The sequence below is a fragment of the Narcine bancroftii genome, chromosome 6 (assembly GCF_036971445.1).
Source record: "Narcine bancroftii isolate sNarBan1 chromosome 6, sNarBan1.hap1, whole genome shotgun sequence".
In the NCBI taxonomy this organism is placed as follows: domain Eukaryota; kingdom Metazoa; phylum Chordata; class Chondrichthyes; order Torpediniformes; family Narcinidae; genus Narcine; species Narcine bancroftii.
In genome coordinates, this window is record NC_091474.1 from 180,127,552 (window position 1) to 180,145,850 (window position 18,299).

Genomic DNA, 18,299 nt, shown 5'->3' on the forward strand with positions numbered 1-18,299 from the left:
AAAATATTGTTAGGCATGTGAAAAAGAGCTGAGAATAAATAAGTGGGGGTATAGGATTAATTGGATCTCTCTAGGAGCTGGCATGGACTCAATGCATTAACTAATCTCCTAAGTTATGAGGAAAAATAATATTTCAAATATGCCGATGTTTATTTTTTTAACTGAATTCAGTTTTAATCATGTTAAGATCATTTTTATGCACAAGCTTTTCCTACAGTTATGTTGCAAGTATTCTCTATAAAGGTTGAAGATATTTGTCTCATCTAATGTAAGTTTCCAAATCTAGTAAGATATTTTGTGACAAATCACAAATAATTTAAGCAAAGGATTGAAAAACGCTGCGTCAAAACAATTTAACCTAACAAGTTAAACTCCATACAAGTTTCATATAGTCCTCTTTACTCTATCCTATTTGGGTATACTGTTAGTCGTTCCATCTTTGACTGTTTATCTGATTTTCCCATAATGGCTTGGGAATTCTTATACAATTAAAACAAATGTGACTACTTTTATGTCAAAATAACTCATTTGCATTGCGCCGTTTGTCAACACAGATTGATGGAGTTCTTTGCCTTACTGCCATTCCCCTGATCAGTTGGCAGACTGAAAGTTGCTGAAAATGCAAAGGAACTTGAAGGTGGAAAAGAATAAGGTACAGCAACAGTACCAACAAGGAAGTTCATTGCATGACAGGAGGAAGAGTGAAAAATTTCAGGATAGCATTACAGTCTCAAGTGGATTCACAAGCTGAAGGGGAGGTTTGGAAAGCCTAACTTTCTTTTATTTTTTGTGAGCACTCCTTTTCCACTCGGCCACAGAAACCTGTAGAAATTTCCCTTGTTGGTTTACCAGTCAAAATAACAACTCAATCCCAAGGATGTCATCACATTTCACTCTTAAAGTGGATTGCGGGAGGAATCTTTCTGTCTACCTGGAAGAGTAGATTGAAAAAGAATGCTGCAGAATGAGAACATGTTGTTTGTAGACAGATCACCAGGCATGTTTTTGTTTAAACCACTTTTCCATCTGTTGAAAATCAGGCAAACAAGACTAAAGCACAATAATACAAACAGGATCCAATTGAAACATGTTGCATTAATCTTCTAATACAGCTTCTGTTTTCAAATAAATTCATCCATAACCAGTAAGATAAGGATTTTCCCTTGTTCATATTTTAATAAAGCAGCTTGTTCTGGTGCTGAGTGAAACTGAATTATAATTAGTATCTGCAAATTCAGCCTTTTTCCCAAGAAATATCCTCAAGCATGATTTCAGAGGGGCCAGAAAGTCTCAAAGCCATCCCTTGTCACTCTATCTCAAAAATGAGCCTTTTTAACTATAAGTAAGGACAGGTGGGAGTGAGAAAAATATTTTAAAAAAGGGACAAACCTCAGTGTCAAACCAGATACTCATCTAACAGCAAATTTCACTTTCAAGTAAACAGTTGATGTCAGACTGATTTCTGTCTATTATCTGATAAAGGCAGCTTGTGCAATGACTACATATGAGATGATTCCAGTCATAATGAGTCAGGATCGTACAAGCTTACCTAGGAAATTAGAGGCAGAATTAAATGATGCCATTTGTGAGAAAATTACTGAAATCTGCTAACTAGGAAAGAATGACTGAGAAGGAAAATATAAACAAGTCAAAGAAGGAGCCAGTAGGATCAGTGAATAATAAGTCATATCTAATGGGGTAGATAAGGCATTAGAATGAACACTATATAAGCTTTTACCCTGAATGGTATCAGGAAATCCATGACTTGTGCAAATGCAGAAGCCCAACCCTGCTGACCAAGTTTTGGCAACAATATTTAGGTCAGATAGAGACCAGAAATGGACCAGGAGCTTACTGAGGTTTACCAGCAATGGGGATTCTGATGTTAAATATTAAACTGAATCAGACCTCGCTCTCAAATCTGTCAATATAGAATCTGAATGAAGTGTAAAATATTTCTAATTCTTTTGCATTTATAGTTTGTAATAATGTTAACTTTTTTCTTCAGTACCTGAGGTTTTATTCATTGTTTAATTGTTTTTGAATGCTAGGAACAACAAAAATCTTGACAGCATTTTCAGATGACAAAGCTAGAGCAGGGATTTCTCTGCTGTCAAAGGTTTCCAGGGGAGTTTCATGGATGGGGATCAATAAGGCTTGGCACACAAGTACATCAATAACAAAAGTGTAAATTAAGTTACCATAATGTCCCATGAAACTAGGCAGACTATTACTGAGACTGGCAGAATTTATTCCATATGTTGACAGACTATCTGGATCCAATGGATGTAATGGAAATGGTTGTCTCCTCCTCGTTGCACCATTAGTTCACACCAGCCTTCTATGGTAATAAACTTGGGATTTGATCTTATTACAACAGAAAAATCTCTGGACTGGGGTAAGGCAGCCTCTGAACAGCTTAAATAGCCAATGCTATACCCTAACAATGGCCAGTGAATATATCTGTTTGAGCAAGGGTGTTGCCCAAATTCTGCATCTCAACTCTTAGTGGTTCACATTTTGACCAACCTACCTAACCCCAGCCCACAGTCAATGTTGCCACAGCAAACCATGGAGAGATTCTTTGCTGGTTAAAACCAATCGACAGCAAATAATCATGACAAGTTCCCAGCAAAAGACAACAGAGCAGGGATTCATGTCCGGAGAAAGAAACAGGAATCACAAGTAGAGGTTTATGTACAATACAAAATTAGGTAGCTTTGTAAATAATGCAAATAGGAAATTAAGCAGATGTTGATATATTTTAATGAGATTAAAAGTGCAAGATCACAAAATCATTCCTTTAGGCCAAGAAAGAGATAAAACATCTTGAAGAAAGCAGTGAGCAACAGTGGATGAGATTTGAGGTTTAATGCAGCCACATGCAGAAATCACTCAAACAAGAGTAGGCAAATAACAATAGGAAATCATGAATGGAATGTTGGGTCTAATAAGAAACGAACTGCAATAAAAAGGGATAGGAGTTACAGAAGTATGGAATAGATCCTTGAGACAAGAAACGACAGATCCTGGAATCTGAAACAAAAAAAAACTGCTGGAAAAATCAGTGATTTCAGCATACATGGGCGAGATGGATGTCCTGATGCATGGACTCAACCTAAAATGCCAACAATTCCTTTCAGCCCATGATATTGATCCATCTGTTGGATTCCTCCAGCAATTTCTTTTTTATTTTGCTCCAAATAGATCCTACTTCTCTTAATTTCTGGTAGTGTACTTCAGTAAAGATGCACTTTTTTTTGATGGGATGCACCTCTGGTTCACCAATATTATAGTTAACAACAACAGCTAACTTAGGTTAAACTCAAATTCCTTCAAATAAAGGTTAGCAAGAGTGATACTATTTGGATGGTTAAGATTATTTAAGAAATGCTTATAGTGTAGATAGAAAGTAATTATTTCATGGTGATAGTTTGTTTGGGAATTATGTCAGAAAACTGTTTATTACGAAGAAGGTAGTGTTAGACTGGCACTCTGTCTCTTCTCAAAACACAGTCAAGGATCAGCCAATTGAAGATTTCAATGTTTTGAGTTAAGTTGAAAGTTACTGATCAATGTAAGGTAGCTGAATTATATATAATGCATATCAGTCATGCTCTAATGGCCTTGAGAGGTTTAAAGGTCTATTCCTGTTCCAATCTTCATAAAACTTCTGTATATTGCCAAGAAGAAAATTATAAACTAATCAGTATCTTTCTTTGTTTGACACTACAGCTATTTGCTTCAGTTCTCATAGTCATTATTTTAAAATGCTCAAAACATACAAGATTTCCAGAGAAGAAATTTTATCTTTCAAGAATTCCTGAGCCTTGTTGAAGTCTGCTAGCATGCACTGTGTTTCTCGGATATGGGCTGCAGTCATTTCATTTATCGTCTTCTCCTCTTTCTTTATCATCTCCTGTTCATAAATCCTGTTCAAAAAGAGACAAACGAAAGCTAACTCCCATCTTAACAGCCACTAATTTACACAGCTCAATCCCTTCATTTCAATTGTCACATGGGCGAGATGGATGTATCCAAATCATAAAATGTTAAAACTGTTTACCTTAACCAATTTCAAGCTGGAAAAAAAAATCTCTGGCACAGAAAGAGGCCATTCAGCTCATTTGGTCAGACAAGAAATTTCCAGCCTAATCCCACCAGGTTTGTGGTCCTGCAGGTACCATATGAACAGAAGAAAAGGAAGCAGGGTTTGCCAATCTAACATCAGAGGTCTGCTCTGGCATTCAATATATAGCTGTGTTTATACTAAGGACACCTCGCAACACCGCAATTTTTGTCGCTCGCATCACCGCGCATTTTTGGACTACCTGAGCTGTTTCTACCGAGCAATGAATACGCGGTGATGCGGGGCAATGCGAGGTGATGCGAGGAATGCGAGGTGATGCAGGGCGATGCGAGGTGACCAGGAAGTCTGATAAGCAATTGAAAACCACGGGTGAAAAATCGCGACTTCCGATGAGTCACCCACGGTGTTTCCACTGCGAGGTTGTCCCTCGCATCACCCTGCATCGACCACCTCAAAAGTAGGACGCCGGAGCACCTCGAATCGCCGCACATCGGCCACAACCGGATGTGTTTCCAGTGCGGCCAAATTCGAGGTGTCACCGCGCATCACTGCGCTTCACCTCACATCACCGCGCTTTTCCCGGCTCACTAGAAACACCCCCAATGATCTTTTACCTCATCCACTTTCCTACACTAACCTCATATCCTTCATCCCTGAATATTCAAAAATGTATCCAGCTCAGTCTTGCATATACTCAGTAATGGAGCTTCAAACAAATTAACTCACTCTTGATACATTAGCTCTTTATTCTGAGACAGTGACAGTTGGTTCTAGATACACCAGGTGAGGAATTTACCAATCATGTCCCAAACAAATTCTGTAGTTTTGAATGAGATCGTTTCCCCTTTTAAACTCAACAGGATACATGTCCAGTCTGCTTAATCAACCCCTATATACAACTGCACCCCTCATCCCCTCTCAATCCCTGGAAACATGGAACAATTGCAAGAAATAATGGAACTTTAACATGCATCTTCAGTGCCTATCTAGGGTATAAGGCTGCCTAAACTCCTGTTACTTCAGCAATGATTTTGAAATCTCTCTTACTTCACTGAATGCCTTACATGTCTAAATTCTTTACATTTATCTATTTAATTTTGAACTGTATTTTTTTTAGCAATCTCAATCAATTCCCAGGGATTATAATTAGGCAAGTATTGCTTGGTTTAATGCCTTGTCTGTCTTCACTTTATTAACATGACCTGGAGGAATTATGGCATGTTGCATATATCCTCAAGAATAAGGTTACGAAGGGGAACAATTAGTTCAATGGGAGTACCTGCTCTTGTCTATCCGCAAGATACCTTTGATGGTTGCAATTTAGAGCAGTTGGACAAAAGACAAAGGAGGAAAAACCCAACACCCAACCCCAACCAACCAATTTTCCCTTGCAACCGCTGCAACCGTGCCTGCCTGTCCCGCATCGGACTTGTCAGTCACCAACGAGCCTGCAGCAGACGTGGACATACCCCTCCATAAATCTTCGTCCGCGAAGCCAAGCCAAAGAAAAAAAGAGCAGTTGGGGAGCATAGAGTTGCAGAATAATACAACAGATATCACTATCTTCATTAGTTCTTTGAAAGATTTATTACCCAATAGTCTCTTCTCTGCATGTCCTTTCTCTGTGGCTTTTCAAAATATTTGTCCCTTGAAACTTTGTAGGAAGTTGCTTTCAGCACAATCCTTGACTTTATGTTCCAGATTATAACAATATGCTAGATAATTTTTATTTCCACATTTAACCAATTTCTTTGGGAGTAAGTGGCATTTTTTTCTGAACATGTCCTGCCAACTTTGAAAATTTTGATACAAACACTCTGTATTTTTTATTTGTTCCTGCAGAATTTAGATAAAATTTGGTGGGTGTTGTTTTTCTTGAATTTCCTTCCTAAATTTATTTCCTTTTATCTTCATCTATTTGTTTATTTCAACAATTTTCTTACAGTATATTCTCCTTATGGCTGTTTTGATCATGGTTACTCTGTGCAACATTTCAGAGGTTTGCAGCTTCTGGCATAATAACTGGACACACACAGGAAACTGCAGACACTGCATTCTGAAGCTAAACACAATCTGCTAGTTGAACTCAGCAGGTCAAGCAGCATCAGTGGGAGAAAAAGAATGAAAAAAAAGAATAGTGTCATGATATAAAATTTCAGCCAAAATGTTGTACATTCTTTTTCTCCCTCTGATGCTGCTCGACCCACTGAGTTTCTCCAGCAGGTCGTGTTTAGGAATAATTTCAAAGTTGCATTTCACTTCAACAACCACTTTTTGCATCAATTGCACCTTAAACAGCACTTTCTATCATGTCATGGAATATGATTGTATTTATTGTGATGCCTCTTGAAGTCAAAAAGCTTGTCAAATTTTATCATCAGGGCTCATACCTCACACAAATAAAAGGCTCCCATGAATATTTTGAAGATTGAGCATGAAGATGCATCTAGTCATTTTTAAACCTTCAAGACATGTATATTTATTGAACTATTTTCTTTGCAATGATTTTTCAAGGCAAATATACTGTTAAAAAATGCACAAGATTATGTTTTTAATTGATTGACACAATAAATGGATAACACTGCAAGTAAAAACAAAAAGGAACAAACTTCACTGATCTGAGGTTCTAATCCTTAATTTCATTGTGACATATAATGAGGCCAATTCAGCCATTGTCTCAATGTCAGCTCAAAGAGAAATATGATCCTCTCACTAATTTTCCCTGTAACCTATATTCACATTTCTATTAATTTCCTTAAGATTCTTCTCCACGACCACACATCAGATGCAATGTACAATGGCATCTACCAACTCCAGCATCATTGAGATGGGGGAGGAATTCAGAGCATTCAAGGGAAACAGCACATGGTCACAGGAGAACATGCAAAATCCACACAGATCATACCAGAATCCAAGTTTAGACATGGGTCTCTGTGATATAGCACTTCTATTAGCTACACGGAATAGGAAGGAACCATGAATTGAAGAGAGAGGAAAAAGAATTATTTTAATACACATCTTCAGCAAATATAAATCACATTTCATTCATCTTTTCAGATTGAAATTATTCTCATGTGCAATTGTTAAGTTCTGAAGGAGATGCAAAAAAGATTTGCACACATGTTTGCGTGCGAGAAAGGGTTCAAATATGCAACTTAAATTTCTAAAATTATTGTTTACCTAATTTTCTGGTTGACTTCACTTCGTATTTTTAGAACCTCATTCCCTTTGTACTCAAGCTCTTTGGTTAAGGTGCTTAAGTTTTCATGCATAGATTGATTCTCCTCATCCATTTCCTTTATATGGTGTGCTCGATGTCGAACTTCTTCTTGCAAATCAGATATTCTGCTTAATAGTTCCTTTTTCTAGATGATTAAGAGAATCACATAAGTTGAGCAGCAATTACCAGTAAAAGGAGAAATATAATAAAATGTGTTCCAACTTGGAGCCTCACTCAGAGAAACCAAACAACTTGTCCTGTATAATCTCAGTATGTACATTCATTTAGAACCATAGAACACACATTAGAGCGCAGTAGCAGACCCTATGACCCATTGACAATGTTGAACTATTTATTCCACCTTGTCCCATCAATCTACATCTGGACCACACTCTTTCATATCCCTCCCATCCATGTAACTATCCCATCTTCTCATTCATGTTGAAATTGGCAGCTCATTCCACTGTCTCGCCACTTTCTCAGTAATGAAGTTCCCTCCAATATTCCCCTTAAACATTTTACCTTCAATACTTTAACCCATGTCCTCTCATTCTTGTCTCAGCCAACCGCAGTGAAAAAAGCCGGCTTGCATTCACCCCTTATAATTTTGAATACTTCTATCAAATCTCCCCTTATTAGAACCATAGAACATTACAGCACAGAAAACGCATGTCTAATCTTTGCAGAAGTATTATTTTGCCCAGTCCCACTGATCTGTACCCAGTCCATAGCTCTTCATGCCTCTCCCATCCATATACCTGTCCAAATTTTTCTTAAATGTAAAAATTGAGCACACATTCACAAATTCAGCTGGCAGTTCATTTTACACTCCTACTACTCTCTGTGTGAAAAAGTTTCCCCAAATTTAGCCTCACCAATGTTTTATAAAACTTCAACATAACATCCCAACTCCTGTATTCAGTACTGTGATTTATAAAGGCCAAAGTGCTAAAAGCTTTCTTAATGACCCTTTCAACCTGTGATCCCATTTTAAAAGAATCATGTATCTGTATTCCCTCTGTTCTACTCTGTAGTTCCCTATAGTTTACAGTGCATGTCCTATCTTGATATAGCCATCCCAAAGTGCAACACATCACTCTTGCCAGTATTATGTTCCTTCTGCCATTTTACAGCCCATTTTTCTTTTTGGTCCAGATCTTGCTGCAAATTTTGAGTGTCTTACACGCTGTCCACTACTCCCCAAATCTTAGTGTTATCTGCCAAATGAACCATTGTCCACATTGTCATCCAGATTGTTGATATAGATGACAATCAACAATGAACTGGTTTCTGAAGCACACAGTAGTCACAACCTTGTGAATTTTAACTCATGGAGCAAAATGCTTTAAATGACTAATATTATAACTGCTACTTAAAAAGAGCAGCAACGACAAGCCAAGGAACTTGTCAGTAGTGGGATAATTGCTGGAGGAGATCCTCTGGGAGAGGAATTATCAGCATTTTGATAGACAGTGACTGATTAGAGATGGTCAGTATGGGTTTGTGTGTGTAGGAAATTGTGTCTCACAAATTTCATAAGGTCCCGCACTGGAGGTTTCCTGCAAGGCAAAATCACATTGGATTCAAGGTGAGCTAACCAATTGGATTCAAAATTGGCTTAGTGTAGAGGGTTGCATTTCTAATTGGAGGCCTTTGACCAGTATTGTGCTGCAGGATCTGGTGCTTGGTTCACTTCTATTTATCTGCATTAATGATTTGGATGACAATGTAGTTAACACTATAAGTACCAATATCAAGGAAGAATATCTCAGTTTATAACAGGATTTGAAGATGGACCAGCGAGTGGCAAATGGAATTTAACAAAGATTTGCACTTTGGCAAGTCATAGCTGGAAACAACTTCCTCGGTAAATAGTAGTGCCTTAAAGAATGTTGTAGAAGAGAAAGAGTACAGGTGAATATTTTCATGCGACTCAGATAGACAAAGAGGCCAGGAAGGTGTTTAGCACGGCTGCCTTCATTGGGCAGGACATGGAATACAACATTTTAGACATCATGATACAAGGCATTGGTAAAACCAACTAGGAGTACTGTGTAAAGTTCTAGTTACTCAGCACGAATAAGGATATCAATAGGTTGGAACATGTGCAGAAGATATTTACCAGGATGACACCAGGACTTCAGGGCTTGAATTACTGGAGAATCAGGGATATGATTGGAGTGCAGGAGGTATATAAAATGATGAGGGGGCATAGATAAAATGAATATTCACAGTCCCCCCCACTACCACTTCCCCAGGATAAAAGATTCTAGAATGAGAGCCTATGGGTATAAGCGGGGTAGGGAGAGATTTAAGACCAGAGAGACATTTTTTATCCACTCAGAAGGTAATCTGTATCTGGCTGGAGTTATCAGACACAATTAGGAGCTGGTACAAATACACATTCAAAAGACATTTGGAAGATATATGGATAGGAATGGGCAAAATGCAGGTAAATGAGCCTAGCCAGAACATCAACTGGGTTGGCATGGGCCTGCTCCATTCCCAATAGAATAATTTGAGATTCAGTTGTAAGATCTTAAATATTTTATGACAATGTATTTCTTGTTCACCCACTAATTGTTTAAAGATCCTAACAATTGCCCAAAACAATGTAAATTTATTTTTAGAGTTTAAAATATTCAATTTAAATTAAATTCCACTCAGAATTTTACAAAAATCTGGACTCAAATTACACAGATAGGTTGATGATAAAATTGGAAAAGTTCCTGTTTGATAATGGGTAATTATATTTATTAAAGATTCAGTTGACAATGAATTTTCAATATCTTCAATGCTGAAGGAATTAAAAGTTTAAGAAGACAGCGTCACTTAACAAGAGGGGAAAGTCACAAATTACAATTGAGTAGTTTCTAGTTAACATGCAACTGTTGACAAGAAAATCAGTAATGTTGTGCAAGTCTTTTAATCTCATCATATAGGAATACAAGAATAGGAATACAGGAAATGAACACCAGACACATTTGGGGAAAATAAAACTATATTGAGAGAAAGCTCTTGAGGATTTTGAAGATACTAAACAATATAATTAAAAGAACAATATTCTGCAATATTTTCAAATCTCAGTACTGAATAGTGAAGCTTAACACAATCAGTAGAAAAGACTCGAGATGAAGGCTGATCATATCCCTCAAGTTAGGGGAGGAAAAGATGTTTAACAAATACATCTGCCTTAATTATTTGAATGCATTGGTGCTATGCAAGACCAAAAATTGAAGCAATTTTCTACTTTGATCAGAAAATGGGGTCTCATTCCTTACAGTATGTATTTTGTTTTTTTTATAATTGTAAAACATTAAAACATTAAATGAACTAACCTCTTGCCTGTGCAGCTCAATAGCCTGATCTAATTCGATTCTTGCAGTTGCCATTTCCTGTTGGTGATTTTGTTTCAGCTGGTCCATGGCTATAGAATGTTTGTAGTTGAGATCTGAACAAGCAGCAGCTAGCAAGACCATACAACATTGCTTTAGTAAACTGCTCTTTAACATATTACTTGGTTGTTAATTAAAAGTATTTGCTGTAGAGAACTGTCAGAAAGGAAACAAGATTGATTACATCATTGGAATCTTGCATGAAAAAAATACCTTCTGTAAAATAGATTTTGATTTTAATAATTACAATTTTTTTTAAAGTATGACAAGGTAAGAATAACATTTTTGTTTATTGTTAAGTCCCTGGCCTTCCTTTTAAAAAAAAATCTAAATTTGCAACAAATTGAGAGAAATTTAGAAAATTCAACAGTCAAATGTATTCAGATGTTGAATTTTCATATAGTCTTTTAAACAGGAAATTATTTTTGATCCATCAGAATTACAGGCCAAATCATGGTCACATTTACTCACTGATTTTCTCTCTGAGGGAATCTGATAGTGATCGCTTGTGGTCATACTCCCATGTTTAATGCGTTATTACCCAAGTAACTATTGAGACTGCTAACAGGAACCTACTACGTAGAGCACCAGGCTCTTCTTGGTGAAAGTGGTTCCAGCATTTAAGCCCATTTTGCCTACAATAACGAATATATTTTTATCATTTTACAACAGAACATCAAATAAAACTGGATATCTAAAGTCTACTTGTTTATATCATACAGCACAGGAACAGGTCCTATCCATGCTGAACATCAGATAGATATCTATCTATACAAATCCCATTTACTTGCTCTTTTGCCTATTGCCTTGTATTCAAATGATCATCCAGATGTTTTTAAATGTTCCAGACTTCAGTCATCTTCCAGGTAAAAAAAAATCTTCCTCAGATTCCCACTGAACCTCTTGTTCCTCAATTTAAATTTATGCTCTTTGATTTTTGACAAGTTTACCAGAAGGAACAGTTTCTTCCTATCTACCTTATCACTGCCTCTCAGCATTCTGTTTGCCTCTGTTGGGACTCTCTCAATGTCCTCTGATCCAAGGAAACAAATCAATTATGTTCATTCTCTCCTCATAACTGAAACTGTTCATTGCAGGAAGCATCCAGGTTAATCCCTTCTGCATTCCATCTGCTGCACTTACAAATTATCCCTTCTACATTCATGTTTTGGTTATGGATGAACATCACCAACAGCAAGAGTCCCAGACCTAATCCTGGTGATAAAACATTGGTCAGGCTGCTTCCAAGCAAAAACTCCAAAACCATTCTCTGACTCTGACAACCTAGCCAATTTTGGATCCAGCTCACCAATTTGCTTTTGTTCCCAGAAACTCTAAAATGTTGAACCAGTCTTCCTTGTATGAACTTTTAAAATGCTTTACTGTTGTGCATGTAAATCACATCAATGTCACCACCCTCATCAATATATTTAGTTAGTTCTTTAAAAAAATAACAATATCATATTAGGCAGGATCTCCCAATAACAAACCTGTACTATCATAATTTTACTGATGTTGCGCAACAGTGTTGCCATTTTTTTCTGACAGGAAACATAATGATTGTCACCGGACAAACGAGCATTGAAAGTTTTAATCCTATAGCTTTTTCCTTCAACAAGATATTTGGCCTGATAACCTTCATTAAAAGATGTACTGAGTGTTAACAAGCTACTTTCTTATCACGTCAGAATTATTGTGTAAGAAGTGGAAAAAAAAATTCATATTGAGTGACTTCAGCAAGTTTAGAAAAATTCCAAATGGTAGGTGGGTAGATGACCAAATGAATACAATTTTAGATCATAACAAAGGACATGTATACATACAAAAATATATCCAAAACTTGGGCCAGGATGAAAGATTAATACAAGAGAGACAGAACACGGCTGAATAAAATCATCAAATGATCTGAAACCAGAGAAATAAGATTACTTTTTTTTTAAAGTGAAGAATGCAGCAGAGATAATTAATTCTCTACAAAGAGGACAAATCAGTAGAATTGTACAAGAATATATACCAAGTAATGCTTTCTTTTCATCCTCCAGCTCTGTCCTCAAATCCTGTAGGTTTTGTTCGGCCTCCTTTTGTAAAGCCTCCAAATTTATTTTCTGACTAACCTTCTGGGCCTGCATTTCTTCCACATGCTGTCTAATTAAAGATTCCTCCAATTGCTACAAGACATACAGAAAAGAATTACATTAAAAGCTTTACATAAAAAATAGAAGCAGGATAAGAATCATGCATTCATCATTTATCAAAAGTTTTAACCTGCACTATATCCCACATTCAATCCTTTTCTGAATTTGGAAGTTCACCCACCCTCTGTATGAATAAATTCCTTCTGAATTGAATGGTGTGCACCTTTTAAATTTGAGATTGTGCCCCTCCAACTGGCTGGTCCCAGATTTCTCAGCCACTACTTATTCTAGCACCTTTGGAACCTCTGCTTGAGAAGAAATTTAGTAAACCTTTACTTTAGTTCTTCCATTACAAATACCTATTTCTTTATTTAACATCCCCTTTTACAATGTTTTTCAAGGAACAATATTTGTTCACAAATCACAATTTTAGTTTTTAATGAAGGAAACCAAAATGTATTCAAGCATGGACTGTTCAAGATGCAATATATCCCTATCAAGATACATCTAAGAACTATCTGCACTGCCCTCACTATCCTCTATGGCAATGTACTGTTACAAGCCCAAAGGACCCCAAAACCCAGCAGCAATAGACATTTTTCACCAAGACGAATGGCTTTCAAAACAAGTTATTTTTAATCAACTTCAAACATGAAAATAGAATCAAACTTTAACTTAACTCTACACTTAACTAATCCAAATTAACCCCCTTCTAATTCTAAGCACACATGTACATAGTGTGTGTAAATTCAAGAAAAGTTCTTTGGTTCACAGTTCAATCTCACTTCACCTTCTTCCAAGTTCTCTGGTTGCAGGCAATCACCATACTGTGCACAGAATTTAACATGTATAAAGTTCACCAGGCTTGGTGCTTGAAAGGTAAATGTTTACTGCTCAGGAAGGTTCTTGTAGAGTTTGCAGAGATATTTGTTGCTCCAGGATTTGCACAACTGAGGTACCAACACTAGTCTCCTCAGGATCTCGCTGATGAAACTTGCCCCATCAGGGTCTAGATGGTAACCTCTTTCTTCACCTACCACAGAGTTCCATTCCTTCCTCTATTTCAAGAAACATCAGACAGATAGCACTTCCAGCCATCGACTGCTCTGGAACTTGCTTTCATCAATTTCAAAGTTTTCCCTGGATTGGACTTTTCAGTTACTTGTCAGTGTCCACACACACTGACTGACTGACTCAGCTGTTAACTCAATTCTCCAAAAAAAGCATGTGACTCATGTCTTGCAAAACCCCCACCTTCTCCAGCAAAACAACAGGAGTTCTTTCTTCTGCTCCATCTGTTGTTATCTTAGGTAAACAATCCAGGAGTGACCTTTCTATGAGCACTTTGCAGAAAGGATACTGATAGACAGCATGTCTCCCAGCAAAACAATGGTCAAGGCAGTTCAATTAACACCTACTTGTGAAAGGTGCTTACATTCTCCAGAGATCCTGCAATGTGAATTCTTCAACCTTTCACAAATAAGATCTGTTTTAAAACGTGTGTTTGTATGTGACCTACTCTACTCTAAATCTTATAAATTCTCCCCAAATATTAATATTGTTACAGTACCCATTCAGTACCTCTGACTCTATGCACAAATTCCCTATTTTATCCCTGAGATGTCCTATCATCTTGTTTTTAATGCAAGTACAAAATGTCTTGGGATTCTCTTTAATCCTACTCTCCAAGGAAATTTTTATTCCTATTTTGTGCCTACTTAATGTCCTGCTTGTGCTCTTTCCTGTGGTCTTTATATTTCTCAGGGTTCTGATCTAATGGTAGCTTCTTAAACCTTCCTTTTTTTTTGTTTTTGCTGATTTCACAACTTTTTTCATCATGCAAGGTTCTCTTTCTTTGCCAATAACTGAGCTTCCTCCTTATTAGAACATGCTGGTTCTAGATTCTGATCAGCTGGTCAAGGGAGCTGTCATTATTGGAGTGGGCTGAGTTAGGGTGGAAAGGATTTGGCTTAAGGGACTTTAGTAAATAGGGCTGAGGTGGTGGTGCAGGAGGTTAAACAAGAAAGGGCCACCCTATTTGAGAAACAAAAAGGATTCAGTAGAAAGGCACAGTAAGGGGAGGTTTTAGACATCATTTTTTTTCCTCTAGTCATAAACAGTGGGAATGGCAGCCAAGGCAGGGGTATGCTCCTCTTTCAGAATATAGGTCATCAGGAAAACCAACAGTATCCCTGACGACTTCATCTGCGAGGTGCATCCAGCTGCAGCTTCTGAAAATCTAAGTTAAAGAATTGGAGCTGGAGTTGGATGAATTCTGGATCATTCGGAAGCAGAGCGATGATAGGCAGGAATTACACGGAAACTATCACACCTAAAAGGCAGGCGGAGGGTAGCTGGGTGACAGCTAGGAGAGAGAAAGGGAACATGCAAGGGGGAGGGGGATGAAAGGGGGAGGAGTGGCATTGCTCATCAGTACAAATATCACATCTGTGCTCAGGCAGATAAGACCAGAGAATTTGTATAACTACTGGAGGCTATATGGGTGGAGCTGAGGAATGGGAAAGGTAAGACCACACTCATGGGTTGTATTACAGATCGCCCAATAGCCAACAAGAATTGGAGGAGCAAATCTGTAGAGAGAAAGCAAACACCTGCAGAAAACATAAGGCTGTGATAGTAGGGGATTTAAATTTTCCACTTATTGACTGGGACTCCCAAACTGTAAAAGGGCTGGATGGCTTGAAGTTCTTCAAATGTGTCCAGGAAAGTTTTCTAAATCAATATATAGAGGTACAACTAGAAAGAATGCAATAACAAATCTCCTATTAGGGAACAAGACAGTTCGAGTGACAGAATTATGTGTAGGGGAACATTTTGGGTTCAGTGATAATAATGCCATTAGTTTCGTTAATTATGGACAAGGATAGGTTGAGATTCTAAATTGAAGAAAGGCTAATTTTGAGGAAATGAGAAAGGATCTAGAATGTGTGGATTGGGATAAGTTGTTTTCAGGTAAGGATATACGAGGTAATTGGAGGACCTTCAAAGGTGAAATTTTGAGAGTACAGAGTTTGTATGTTCCTGTAAGGATTACAGGCAAGGTTAGCAGGCAGAGGGAACCTTGGTTTTCGAGGGATATTGGGGATTTGGTTTGGAAGGTGTATAGCAGGTATAAGCAACATGGAGCAAATAAGGTTCTCAAGAAGTATAAAAAATGCAAAAAAAAAAAAAATCAGGAAGGCTAAAAGAAGACAGGAGGTTGCTTTAGCATAAAATGTGAAGCAAAATCCTAAGGGCTTCCACACGTATATTAAGAGCAAAAGGATAGTAAGGGACAAAATTGTTCCCTTTGAACATCAGTCAGATTTGTATGGAGCCAAAAGAGATGGGGGCGATCTTAAATGGTTTTTTTTCCCATCAGTATACACTCAGGATCTTCAGCTGGATCTTCAGCAGCGTGGACTCGATGCTGTCGACCTCTGCCATCCCGAGCACCTCGACGTTAGGGGTGTGAGCGCTCCAATGGATGTTGAGGATGCTGCTGAAGATCCAGCTGCGCTGGATGGGTCACGTCTCCAGAATGGAGGACCATCGCCTTCCCAAGATCGTATTATATGGCGAGCTCTCCACTGGCCACCGTGACAGAGGTGCACCAAAGAAAAGGTACAAGGACTGCCTAAAGAAATCTCTTGGTGCCTGCCACATTGACCACCGCCAGTGGGCTGATAACGCCTCAAACCGTGCATCTTGGCGCCTCACAGTTTGGCGGGCAGCAGCCTCCTTTGAAGAAGACCGCAGAGCCCACCTCACTGACAAAAGGCAAAGGAGGAAAAACCCAACACCCAACCCCAACCAACCAATTTTCCCTTGCAACTGCTGCAATCGTGTCTGCCTGTCCTGCATCGGACTGGTCAGCCACAAACGAGCCTGCAGCTGACGTGGACTTTTTACCCCCTCCATAAATCTTCGTCCGCGAAGCCAAGCCAAAGAAGAAGAAGATACACTCAGGATGACTAAAATTTAGCATCATATAGACTAAAATTAATAAACATGGACCAGACAGGCTTTGTTAAAAAGAGACCATCAGCAGATAATGTGATTAGACAACTTAGTAGTATACATTTGGCACAAAAAAAAAATTTAAGTATTGTTGTGGCCTTAAATACAGAAAAAAGCTTTTGATCGATTGGAATGGGATTTTTTTTTTAATTTTATGTTCTGGACAAATTTGGATTTGGTCAAATTTTTATAAATTGGATTAAGGCCCTTATAAAAAATAAAGATCCAAAAGACAAAGTAATAACTAATGGACAATTATCTATTTAATTTCAAATGACTAGGACGTCCCTTATCTCCAACTTTGTTTATATTAGCTATAGACCCACTATCAGAAGTAATTCAGAGTGATTTGAAAATTAAGGGACTTAAGGTTGGTCAATATACTTGACAGAACCTGAGACTTCCCTGTGGAAGAATTTGGCAAGATTTCTGGGTACAAAATAAATTGGAATAAAAGTGAAATTATGCTTCTTACAGTGGGAGATTATAGTCATTGTCAAAGAAATACTCAATTTAAATGGCAAAAAAATGGGATTAACTATTTATGGATTCACATCGACAATAATCTAAAAAAATCTATATAAATTGAATTATTTGCCAAAATTTAAAGTTGAAGATTTTAAAAAATGGATGACTTTACCTATTAATAGGATGAGTTAATTGTGTAAAGATGAATACATTTCCAAGAATTCAGTATCTTTTACAAACTTTACCTTTAATTACTGCCACAAAAGATTTTTTTCAAGAATTAAATAAATATGTAATGAAATTTCTTTGCAAAGGTAAAGTGTCAAGAGTTTCGATAGAAAGATTAATATGGAAATATGAACTGGGAGGCTTACAACTTCCTAACTTTAAGAATTATTGTCAAGGAGGAGTCACATGATGTAGAGGCCGGTCGGGGTGAACCAGCCCTCTCCAGAAAAAAATAAAAAGTTTGGAATAAACAAAGCTCAACAAGTATAAAACTCAAGAAATAGAAGATAAAGTTACAGAGAAGAACCAGAAGATGGAACCCAAAAAAGAGAAAGTAAGAACTACGGCAAAAAAAGGAAAATCACCAGAGAAGAAAGAAGAAGGCCTTACCTGCATGCAGGAGCAGGGAGCTACAGTGGTAGCTCTCCAAGGTTGGTGAGTGCACTGCGAAGTCGCGACCTCCCGACCGGTGGACTTCAAAAATGGCTTTCGGGGCCAAACAAAAGTGCACAGTCAAAGCATAAAGTGAACACCAGCGGGAGGGGGGCTCAGCCGAGGAGCAAGCAGCTACAACACGACCAGCTGAGGGATGCCCAGCATCAGGGCGCTCAGCTGGAGGAAACGTACAATCAAGAAAAACAAAATAACGGCGAGGAAAGAATCGAGGAGCCTGAAGAGGGAGCACTGCGGCAGGGTGACTGACGATGAGATGATCAACAGCAGGAGACCTGGCAGACAGATGG

The 18,299-nt window shown here is 37.9% G+C and overlaps 1 protein-coding gene across 6 annotated transcripts in view; it reads right to left on the reverse strand.

Annotated features, from left to right (window-relative positions):
• Positions 1–18,299, reverse strand: part of fam184ab (family with sequence similarity 184 member Ab) — a 176,267-nt gene that overhangs the window by 23,311 nt on the left and 134,657 nt on the right. For 4 of the 6 annotated variants that reach the window (XM_069886849.1, XM_069886852.1, XM_069886850.1 and 1 more), the window contains exons 11-14: positions 12,720–12,873; positions 10,649–10,776; positions 7,271–7,455; positions 3,786–3,932 (exon numbers count right to left, since the gene is read on the reverse strand). In XM_069886849.1, coding sequence (XP_069742950.1) covers positions 3,786–3,932; positions 7,271–7,455; positions 10,649–10,776; positions 12,720–12,873 — 614 coding nt within the window. Of the gene's footprint in view, positions 1–931; positions 1,027–3,785; positions 3,933–7,270; positions 7,456–10,648; positions 10,777–12,719; positions 12,874–18,299 lie in introns of all 6 variants that reach the window. The other 2 variants (XR_011340594.1, XM_069886853.1) reach the window with 2 other exon arrangements.